Source organism: Sus scrofa, chromosome 7, assembly GCF_000003025.6.
Source record: "Sus scrofa isolate TJ Tabasco breed Duroc chromosome 7, Sscrofa11.1, whole genome shotgun sequence".
Taxonomy (NCBI): domain Eukaryota; kingdom Metazoa; phylum Chordata; class Mammalia; order Artiodactyla; family Suidae; genus Sus; species Sus scrofa.
In genome coordinates, this window is record NC_010449.5 from 62,253,864 (window position 1) to 62,266,231 (window position 12,368).

Consider the following 12,368-nt stretch of genomic DNA (forward strand, 5'->3'; position numbering starts at 1 on the left):
ACTCCTGCTTTCCTGTCTTGTCCATTGGCATGAAATGTCTTTTCCCACTTTTCTTTCTCCTCACTTTCAATCTATATGTGTCCTTTGCTCTAAGGTGAGTTTCTTGTAGACAGCAGATTGAAGGTTTTTGTAAAAGCCTTTTTTATAGCAGTACATGCTGAGATGATATTCTAGAGTTCTTTTTCAGAATTTTGAAAATCTGAATGGCATTCTCTCTTTCTTTTTTTTTTTCTTTCTTTCTTTTTTTTTGTCTTTTTAGGGCCTTACCTGTGGCACATGGAGGTAAGATATCCCAGGCTAGATGTCAAATTGCAGCTGTAGCTGCTGGCCTAAGCCACAGCCGGAGCAAGGTCAGATTTGAATCATGTCTGTGATCTCCACCATAGCTCATGGCAACACCAGATCCTTAACCCACTGAGTGAGGCCAGAGACTGAACCTTTGTCCTCATGAACACTAGTCAGATTCATTTCCACTGAGCCGCGATGGGAACTCCCTGAATGGCTTTTTTTTTTTTTTTTTTAATGCTTTTTAGGGCCGCACCCCACGGCATATGGAGATTCCCAGACCAGGGGTCAAATGGGAGCTACGGCTGCCAGCCTATGCCACAGCCACAGCAATGCCAGATCCAAGCCATGTCTGTGACCCAGACCACAGATCATGGCAATGCTGGATCCTTAACCCACTGAGCGAGACCAGGGTTGGAACCCGCAACTTCATGGTTCCTAGTTGGATTCGTTTCCACTGTGCCACAATGGGAACTCCCCTGAATGGCACTCTTGAAACTGTTTTAATAGCCATTAGTGGCAAATACAGGAAAACATATGCTATTATTGATAAAATACACTGTTAAAATCAGATTAAAATAAATTTGTTGTTACTATGTCCTTTACAATGAAAGGAACTAAATTTTCATCACATAGGAGTCCTTCTTTCCAATATTCTATAAAGGCAGCCCATTACATTTTGGACACCAGGAGATGAGGGGAGGAAGAGAAGTAAAATGCATTTTATTTACTAACTTGTGAATATATGTGACTAAATGATAACTGTGTTAGTTTCCTTAATTAGTCTCTTGTGGTGAAGTGCGGGTTGTTAAAGGAATCAAACACTTGCTCATGGACCTATAAAGTCGCATTTCCATTTCACATGCATATCTAATAATTATATATAATCTCAATTAATATAGAGAGTCTAGATTTTTTTGTTTGTTTGTTTGCTTTTTAGGGCCACACCCACAGCACAGGGAGGTTCCCAGGCTAGAGGTTGAATCAGAGTTACAGCTGCTGGCCAGAGCCACAGCCACAGCAACGCCAGATCCAAGCCACATCAGTGACCCTCACCACAGCTCACAGCAACGCCAGATCCCTGATCCACTGGGTAAGACCAGGGATTGAACCCACATCCTGGTGGATACTAGTTGGATTTGCTTCTGCCACGGCACAATGGGAGCTCCTAGAATTTTTTATAAATGCAATGATGCATGTAACATTGAGTAACTGCTTATTTACCAGATACTGTGCTAAGTGCTTTACATGTGCTATTTCACTTAATCCTTCCAACAACTCTGTAAACTTGTTAAACTTTTCTATATTTTATAGGTTAAAAGAATATCATGGCTCAGAAAAGTTTGCACAAAGTAAATAAGACAGTAAATAGTACACTAAGCATGCAGAGAGCAAATATCTGGGATTCAAACTCAGTTGAGCCAGACTCTGAAACCCATGCTTTCCCACACAGTCATCTCTACCCACATTCTTCACCTTTAACATACTCGTAGCTGGTGCACAAGAGCCAGTGAGCTGATATCTCAACAGCGTAGTTAGAAGAAAGACCTGGAGTTCAAACCTAAGCCTAAACATACAAATTAATACTAACTTTTCAAAATTGTTAGGAGGCTCAAATGACAGCATGTGAAAAATGCTTAGTACAGAGACTCTCACCCAGTAAAGATTATTATCTTCCATTCTTTTCATTACTTCTTAGCTTTCAAAATTTAACAAGACACTTACTACTTTGCGAAGTTTTTCTTTATAGATTACATGGAACCCAGGGTAACTGGTCTAGAAACTACCATCTCCTACATATTACCCAACAATATCTCTTAAAATTCTGTTTCCCAGACTTCGGCTCTTCCTTTGTGTCAGGTGTGCTATGCTCCACTTACCCTATCGATTACTGGGTATTTTTCTTTAAGTCGATTTTTTTTACTTAACTGAATCTATTTTAAGAGCCAACTCAATTTTGATACCATAAATACCAAATCAATATCTCCTGCCATAAGCAGAAGGCAACCATAAAAATAAATAAATACTGGAGTTGGATAGCATAGTCTGTAGAAAACTAAGCCTGAGAGCTGCACCATCTATTACAAAGTGCTGGAAAGATGTCAAAGACTAACTCTTAGCTGAGACGCTCTCCTTGATGTATTCAGAAAGTGTGAGAAAGAATTCACTTTGAAACTGAAAAGGAATTCAATTTCGTATAATGCGATTCAATATTTTTTAGTGTTTGTATACGCCATGAAAAATAATTGAGGTACTCATTATATTTGCTCCGTGTTTTGGCAAACACTACCCAAAAGCGGAGCATCAAGTGTTCTGCCAGAAGATCACACAAAAATCAACAGTGAAGCACCGGGAAAGCTTGGCTTCTGATGCTAAAAATAGGTGAGGGTTAACATTCCCGTATAGGAGCCGATTGGTATCTTAGTTCACTCTGCGGATTCTCACTAAGAAAACACAGGCTCCCTTCCCTTAAGTAGTTTTCAATGAAACTGTGCTCCTCTTTCCTGCTAACTGGCACTACTTGAGAAGTTCACTGAATTTAAGGTCACAATACCAGTGACTGCTTTCTCACTGGATTATAGGATAATTCTCACACAGATAACAAATTCCTTATCAAGAATAATTACACTGTAGTAATTTTGCATAAAGTGCATTCAGTTGATAGGTTTTGTTATGGTCAGTATTTCTACCTATGGGTAGTGAATTATTTACTTAACGATGCATACCTATGGTGACTATGTAAACTGAAATTTCCAGGACAACTCCAGTTTTCTCATATTTTTACCACAAATCACTGATGTGCTTCTAGTAGACTGACATCCAAATTGCATCATAACATTGCTCCCCTCTTACCCAGAGGGAGATTTAAAAGCTTTTATGAGTATATGTGCCAATACATGGTTTATGAAATGTAACCTTACCCTTTGTATAGACTAATTTAAAAAGAAAAAAAAATGAGGTAAGGAATTGAAGATATTTTTCTGTATCTATCTAGTTAACAGCACTAATGTTTAATGAATATCTAGTCTATTCTGATTAAGAAATTAATCATTAAACCTTAAACCTGGAAAGGGAACCCAAAAGTCACTTAGCAATCCCTTCAAAACTGATGATAACTAAAAATCAAGTCCAGAGGAGGTGACAGAGCTAAAACCAAAGATTCCCCAGCCCCTTACATGAACAGAAAAAAAAAAAAAGTAATGTGAGAAAAAAGAATGTATACATGTATGTGTAACTGGGTCACCATGCTGTGTAGTAGAAAAAATACATACATAAAGAAATAAAAATAAAAATAATTGATAAAAACAAGTATAGCAACAGCAACTTCATTTTTTTCTGAAGGTGTGTGTATCACACAGAATCCTGAAGATTGGCACTCTTGTTAAATAAGTGCCAGGCAGTCAGACAACGGAAAAATGCCGCACAGTATGTCTGTTGTATCAAGACATGTTCAATGGCACATAAATTGTTAAACATCAGTTACCATGAATACAAAGTATATTAAATTAGTTTTTCTATAATAACGTGATCACTGATGGAAGGGGCAGGACTCTCATTTCGGTGGCCATTAACTAAGGATCATGTGCTGAGCTGGCAGGCAAGGCCGCCGACGCCAAGGCCCACCGCATCTTCCAAATTAATCACATACGTGACCAGATGTGCCCTACTGAGTTGTACAAATAAATCATAAATACCTCCCAAAACTAAAGAATGTGGCTTGCAGAGTCAAAGATTCAAAAATATTTTACGCAAATATAAGACTAGTAAAATAAATGTGCTAAAGTAAAAAGATAGAATATGTAACCCTCTGTGACTTTTTTTTTTTTTTAATCTAAAGGTGGCTTTTTCAAAGAGATTTAAAAATTAACTCTACCATAACACTCTTGGTGACCAAATTGGGCAACAAGTAGGATATTCAGCCTAAGGAATGTTGTCTCCTAGCAACCAGAAGAGTAAGAACCAGATATACAAAGGCACACTTCAAAAGTCTGCAACCCCATGGGTTCAAAGATCAACGCTCTAAAATTTAAAGATTTATTTCTTTTTAAAAATTTTCCAAATGGGAGCATTTTCACTTTCTCCACTATGAGACACCAATAGTGAATCTCATTATTCACGAACCATGCTGCTGTAGTAGTAAGTATGTTATAGCTCACCTTGAGAAGCAAAAACATTTTTCCTGAAATAAATATAACCAATCACTTAACATTCCTTATTATTAAATCCAGTAAAACTGTTAAATCTCAAAACACATGAACTTGGAACTGAGAGTTATCCAAGCTTTCCTGTTGATTTAAATTCTACTTTTATTAAGGGACAATAGAGAGTCTAGGGGGCTGATGAAAGTTGGTTATTTGGAATTGCAAAGCAGTATCAGCTTAAGGAGGCTCCCCCATATATACCCAGTGATTACATTTCATGAAAGAGATTGAGAACTGACACATAGAGAAATTTACTAATAGTTGCAGAACACAGGAATGAGAGTGAGAAAAATTTTGGAGTCTGTTTTTAGCTTGAAGAGAATTTGATGACCTCAGACATTTTTGGCCTGCACTCGCCCACCAAAACAAACACATCAGTCAGCGTTATTCCATCTCTTTTTAAGAATGACAATTACTTAAAGAAATGGATTGTACAAAGGTTGCTGGATTAAAACAGACAATGGTGTGACTATGTTTTACTGTCTGTAGTGAATTAAAGGTCCGAGACAGGTTAAGGCCTTTTAGCCAAAAACACCTTCACAAGTTCCCGTTACTATACTACTATGTTCATACAATTTTTAAATCTAACTATTACAGGGAAATGTGGCTCTAATACCTATCTCCTAAAAGGGGGGAAAAAGGAATGTCAGTTTCATAAATAATTCACACTATTTTCTATTGTCTAAATTGTATATTTATACACCAAGTCTACTATCCTAATTTCCCCATCCAATTAAGTGCTATTATTTCTCTCATGAAAAATAATGCTGTAAACTATTACTTAACCAAATACATTTCATTTCACCTTAAAATATTCATGTGCTGAATTTCTATGCTTTTAAAAGATGTTCAGAAATTAATTTTTAGATATCAAACATATATATGTAGAAGTGTAAGCATTATAGTTAGCAAAATCAATTTACTATACTCTGATATTTTATCAGAGTAAATTTGAAACTATCTTCAGAATTTCACCTCATATAACTGTTCTTTTCTTCCCTCTTATAGCATACTTATTTTTACAATAATACCAGAAACAAGTAATAATGTTTTAAGTAATGCATTTTTGTAGATTTTACTATACGTTGTAGATATTGACTGCTATTGTTTTAGCCTTTTATTTAGAAATATTTCCTAAATGCAAAATTTCTTTTAGAAATAAATTTTCCTAAATCAACCTCTCTTCCAGGAAACAGGCTTCTTAAAAGCTCCATTTTATGAACAAAATGAATTACTTGATTTTATTCCTGGGTATGTCAAGCTATGTACGACTTTATTCTGTGTATTACCAAGGTCCTTTCCAGTAAATGGGCTTGAATCAGAGGGATACACGCTATGCCTTGATGCAGGTTTTTACTTGCTGACTTGGCTAAAATCCTAATGACACACTGAGATGTGGTCCCCACTTCTAGGCAGGGATTCTTTGTGTCTCTCCCCATTTCTGTTCTCTGTCCCTTCCATTAACATTCTCCTCTGTTTCGTCTCTTTTTCTATTATACGTCTGATGGCCCCACTTGCCTTCATCTCAATATAAATTGCACTCCGTACCTGTGACAGCACATGGCAGTAGCTTGACAAAGGCTCACGTTTGTCTTGCTCATCAATGCAGCTTGTTTAAAATCCTGAAACAGTTTCACAAATTTTTGTTAATTTTACAGCATTACCTTTTGTGCTTTCTTAAACTTCCTTCTAACTTTGATTCTACCATGAATAATCCTTACACACATATTCAGATATACACCCTCTTAAAACCTATTTTTTCCTTTTAGTATCACAGAGAGTGACAATGGATGGAGCAGAAGAAACCCACAACCAAAAGCTCACTCAGAATCTTGTGCTACGACCGCCACTTTTCCCGTGGTTTTGCCTGCTATGGGCAAGGTATCTAGTTTGCTCTTTTTTTTTTCCCCTATGAACACCACTAGATATTTACCTGCAGAGAAACTTATGACTGCAGGACAAACAGGAACCCAGGCCCAGGGGGAGGACCTAACTGAGCCTCTTGTGTGGATTAGCAGCTAAGGCAGTTCCTACCTTTGCAACCCACACTTCTAGGGACCCTAGAGGCCTCCTGAGAGGGAGCAATGGAAACTCTAACCTCAAGATTTGAAGTTAGGGAAGTCAGCCGGGGTGGACCTGAACTGGCACTGGGAAAGAGATTAAGAGAATTAAATGCTAAGTCTGCCAGAGATCCTGCCACTCTAGCCCCGAATACCATCCTTCATAAGGCACCAGAGACAGTGTCTGAAGCTCTTTAGCTTTTCACAGCCCTACAAAAACAACTGAAACCAGAAGAAAAATAAGAACTCCACTAAATGGGAATAAATACAACATTTAAATAAATATCTACATATCAAAAGATGGTGTCAGCTGCAATGAGATATGCGTATTTGTGTCTCTGTGTGTGTGTGTGTGTGTGTGTGTGTGTGTGTGTGTGTGTACATAAATGATGTGAGATATAGATTGATTTCAGTGTTTGCCATAATGTGGGAAGGAGCCTTCCAGAAGAGTTCAAAATCTATGAAGGAATGAAAATGGCTCTGCTTTTCCCCAGAGGACTGCTTCAGCAGGAACCTTGGGCAGTTTTGCCTGTGAGCTCATTTGGCCAAGCTAGATGGTTCCTACCATGGAGTGACTGGAGGCCATCCCTCCAGACTCCCTTCCCAACTCAGGAGGCTGGGATGTGGGTGCTCTACAGTCTTAAAGGGCAAGTGTCAGAGTTCTTGTTTCTCCTCAACCACAAGGACAGCCTCCTTCTCTCCAGTCCGTTACCAACCCCCTTCCTCCCCTTCCATGAACCTTCCCAGGCTGTACTAGAGAGAGGAGGCTGGCTGGTAGAATAAGTTTTCTGCCAACACTGGGGGTAGAAGAGGGAGCAGTAGGGTCGAATTGATCGCTCTGGGATCCTACCAGAGAAGAAGACTGATCTGAAAATATGGACTCCCCACTTAGACTCCTGAAGCATATTTTGATAGTAAATGGAGTTATTTTAAAGAAAATGAGAAATTTATTTGTTTGATCAAATATGATCTCATCAAATATGCTACCAGATAACATCCCTAAGAGAATTTCTTTTTTCCTTTGGCTGAAATGAAAGCAAACTTCCAAGTGTAAATGAGATTTATTACAAACATTCCCGTTCATTTTGGGAGTTGTGAGGAGTGATAGCAAATTTAAAAGGCTGAGAATACCAAGTTTAGTTTTGTAACCAGATAAAACTTACAAAAGTCAACTTGACTTTCTCTATATAATCATTCTGATGCTACACGGTAATTAGACATTATCAGCAACAGACATAAATGATGACTACTAGCATTACTTAGAATAAAGATAACTGCATTCTTTACAATTTTTCTCTTCTGCATTAGTTTTCTTTCTAATATGGATCATAAATAACAAACCACACAGAGTCACTTACATACAAAGCAAATGCTCTCCACTCACTCCCATTCTTTCTGCAGATGGGTTTAATGGTAAGACTCTCCACCTGCACTGTCTTCCTGTATGTCAGAGGATGGGCTCTTGACCTCACCCTTCCCATTTCTGGAAACTTGCTCCATCATATTCCTCTGTCTTCTGAAACTTTAATCCTTATCTCAGCACCTTGACTTAACATGCCTACCCTCAACCCTCCCAACCCACAAACTGCGAATGGCTTTTCTTTCTAGTTCCTGTCGCTACCAATCTCTTCGAAAGCATAGTCAACACTCACCATCTCCGTGTCCCCAAATTCCATTCACTTCTTATTATTCTTGCTGTTTAATAAGGCCAATTTTATTCTGTAACTTGTAAACTGCCCCTAAAAGCATTTTTAGATTCTCTTTTCCTCATAGTAACCCATGTACACAGGGTACAACATAGGGTCTAATAACACAAGAAAACTCACAGTGCTTACAGGCAGGCCCTGTTCCACTCCCCAAAGTCAAACATTTTTACATCTTGCTGTTGTTTCTTCTGCAATTTATGTTCAAATTTCTTTTTTTTTTTTTTTTTTTTTTTATCTTTTTGCTATTTCTTGGGCCGCTCCTGCGGCATATGGAGGTTCCCAGGCTGGGGGTCGAATCGGAGCTGTAGCCACTGGCCTACGCCAGAGCCACAGCAACGTGGGATCCGAGCCGCGTCTGCAACCTACACCACAGCTCGCGGCAACGCCGGATCGTTAACCCACTGAGCAAGGGCGGGGATCGAACCCGCAACCTCATGGTTCCTAGTCAGATTCGTTAACCACTGCGCCACGACGGGAACTCCTATGTTCAAATTTCTAAATGACATGAGTATTGAATCATGTTTAATTTCCAACAGAGGATAGAACTTACCTTTCACCATCACTCTGCTCCCCTCCCCTTCTCCCACCATCCCCATATCCCTATGAAAAGGTGTCTGTTTTACTCTCTATTTCACGTTCCTCAAGTGTAGGATCTTTGGCTACCACCTCATATTTAAGTTGGAGGTATTAAAATCCGGAATGGTAATTGGGGGTATCTGAGCATCCCTTCACTATCTTCAGCCATGCGGAATTGTATCTCTTTTATTCCATCACTGTCTTCTTGGTTTTCAAGAGGACAAAGAGGTAAACAAATGTTCCCAATCCAACAAGCTTCACCATTAACTTCCCAAACAATGCCAGCGTAAATACTGCACTCTACTTCTGGATCAAGGTGTTAAGATCACAGAACTATCATTAACTAACAGGTTTTCAGCTCTCACCCTACTTGACCTCTTTATTAATCAGTCATTCCTATTAAAAACACCTCCCTGGGTAGGTTTTAAGACTCTGCTCTCTCTTGGGCCTTCACATAGCTCTTTTATTATTCACTCTTATTATAATAATATATTGTTATATATTCTTCATTGGTTTTCCAGAGCTGGCTTTTTTTTTTTTTAATTTCTCTAATGTTTTAAATTCACACGGACAGGGAGTTCTTGTCGTGGCTCAGTGGTTAACGAATCCAACTAGGAACCATGAGGTTGCAGGTTCAATCCCTGGCCTTGCTCAGTGGGTTAAGGATCCAGCGTTGCCAAGACCTGTGGTGTAGGTTGCAGATGAAGCTCAGATCCCACGTGGCTGTGGCTTTGGCATAGGCCGGCAGCAACAGCTCTGATTAGACCCCTAGCCTGGGAACCTCCATATGCCGTGGGAGTGGCCCAAGAAATCGCAAAAAGACAAAAAAATAAATAAATTCAAAAAGACAAAAAAAAATTTTTTTGCTTTTAATTACAGGCATATCTTGTTTTATTGTGCTTCACAGATACTGCACTTTGTACAAACTGAAGGTTTATGGCAATCCTGCCTCAAGCAAGTCTATTGGCACCATTTTCCCAACGGTATTTGCTCACTTTGTATCTCTATCATAAATTGGTAATTCTCACAAAATTCCAAATTTTGCATTATTATTGTTTATTATAGTATCATGATCATCAGTGATCTTTGATGTTACTTCCACAAAAAGATTACAACTCAGATCACAACTCTGAAGGCTCGGATGATGGTTAGCATTTTTTATCAAGTGCTAACTATATTAAAAAGTATCACACCTTGGTAAATCAGTAACCAGGTGAGAAGTTAGAGAAAACATTTCTCAGCCAGAACAAGTTCAGAGCCTGGTTCTTTGCTCCTCCTCTAATCTAGTCTACTTTGAAGTAAATGGCTGTAAACAATTGTGAGGATAAACAGCACAAACTCATCTCACTATGTTTCCCTGAAGGTACATTTATGATGAACCCTTGGACCTTGAGCTTTTATCCTTCTCTAACCTTTTCCCTCCTATGTTCACTTTCATTCACCCCAATCTAGGCTGATCTTCTTGCCATTAAGCCAACCTTATCATTCTCTTTCAGTCCCATCCAGACCTCAACAGCCCCATAATCACTGCAACTTCCACACAATTAGGACTGGATGTAGCATATAGTGAGATTCCAGAAGATGCTCATTAATAGAAAAAACATGAAGAAAGACTAGTCAATAAAGTAAAAAAAGAAAACAAAAAACAAAACAGAGTTCCACAGGCAAAGGAGGAAAACAATGTTATGAATAGAATTAAGCTCTGCCATTTATGATAGCATCACAGAAACCTGTAAAATTTTCCAGACTTTCAAATAAAAACAAGAAACCTCTACCATTCCCATTAAAAGAAACAGAACAAAATAATGCCATTTGCAGCAACATGGATGGGACTAGAGACACTCATACTAAGTGAAGTAAGTCAGAAAGAGAAAGATAGATACCATATGTTATCACCTATATCTGGAATCTAGTATATGGCACAAATGAACCTATCTACAGAAAAGAAACAAACTCATAGGCATGGAGAACAGACTTATGGTTGCCAACGGGGAGGAGGAAGGAGTGGAATGGACTGGGAGTTGGGGGTTATAGATGCAAACTATAGCATTTGGAGTGGATAAGCAATGAGATCCTGCTGTATAGCAAAGGGAACTGTATCTAATAACTTGTGATGAAACATGATGGAGGATAATGTGAGAAAAAAGGATGCATATACATATATATGTATAACTGGGTCACTTTACAGCAGAAATTGACAGAACATTGCAAATGAACAATGAAAAAAATTTTTAAATATCAAATACTAATTACACTAAAATAATTAAGCTATACAAATTATTTTTTAGACACAATATTATTACATACTTAATAGACTATAGCATATTATAAACATAACTTTCTTATGCACTGAGAAACAAAAAAATTCATATGACTTGCTTTACTGCAATATTCACTTTATTGCTGTAGTCTGCAACCAAAACTGTAATATCTCCAAGGCAAGCCTATAGAGTTTGCTGGGTATATTTTTTCCAGAACTTTTACTTTTACTCATCTAGCTCATTATATTTAAAGTGTGTTTCTTACAGCCAGAAGATTGTTGGGACTTTTAAAAACTCTACTATGACACCGTTATTATTTTAATTGGTGTATTTTGAACATTTCCATATACTGTAACTACTGATAAGGTTGGATTTAGGTCTACCATTTTATTATTTGCTTTCTGCTGGTCTTCTCTGTTTCTGTTCCTTTGTTTTTTCTCTCTAGACTTATTTTGGATTATTTAACTTTTTTAATACGGCATTACTCTACTCTTTCTGATAGAGGAGGTCACAACTGAGAAGAGACCTGAGAGGAAAGGAGCGATGGGCCATACGCAGATCAGTAGGAGGAGGTTTCTACACACAGGGAAGAGCATGTGCGAGGACCCTGAGGCAGGGAGGGAGCCTGGCACTTCTAAGGAATGGCAAAAGGCCAGAGCGAAGCAACCTGAGTGAAGACAAGAAGAATGCTGACCACAAAGTCAGATCAGAGAGCAGCGGTCAGATTGCACAGTCTTGGTTGGCAACAGCCAAAAGCTCAGACTTTATTTTAAGTACGATGGGAAGCCACTGGAGGGATTTGAGCAGAGGAATAACTTGCTCTGCTGTGTGTTTTCAAGAGGCCTCTCCAGCTGCTACGTGGAGAAGGGGATGTAGAGGGACAAGGGCAGAAGCAGACAAGACAGTTGGGAAGGTCCTGCAGTGGTAACAGGGGAGAAAGGGTTGAGGCTTGAATGGGGAGGAGAGCAGTGGCAAAAATGAGAAATGATTTAATTCAAAATGTGTTTTGTTGGAAGAGCTGGCAGGATTTGCGCTTAAGTTAGATTTGGGGTGTGAGGAAAGAGAGGGGTCAAGAAAGACTTCCACTAGACCCCAACACCGCCCCCCCGCCCCCGCCAAGGACTGAAAATCTGTCTTATTTGTTTCCATGTCTTCAGTGCCAAAGTCATTACTGTGCCTTGTCTGAAACACAGAACATAGGATTTGGACTCAAGTGAGACTTAAGTTCAAATGCCCCAGTACTTCCTGGTTGACTAAGACTTTATTTAACTTCTTTTG

The 12,368-nt window shown here is 38.7% G+C and overlaps 1 protein-coding gene across 1 annotated transcript in view; it reads right to left on the minus strand.

Annotated features, from left to right (window-relative positions):
- The window catches only part of TTC6 (tetratricopeptide repeat domain 6), a 215,976-nt gene that overhangs the window by 25,336 nt on the left and 178,272 nt on the right, over positions 1–12,368 (minus strand). Inside the window, exon 26 of the mRNA XM_021099129.1 lies at positions 6,036–6,109. Within this exon, the coding sequence (XP_020954788.1) occupies positions 6,036–6,109 (74 nt within the window). The remainder of the gene's footprint in view (positions 1–6,035; positions 6,110–12,368) is intronic.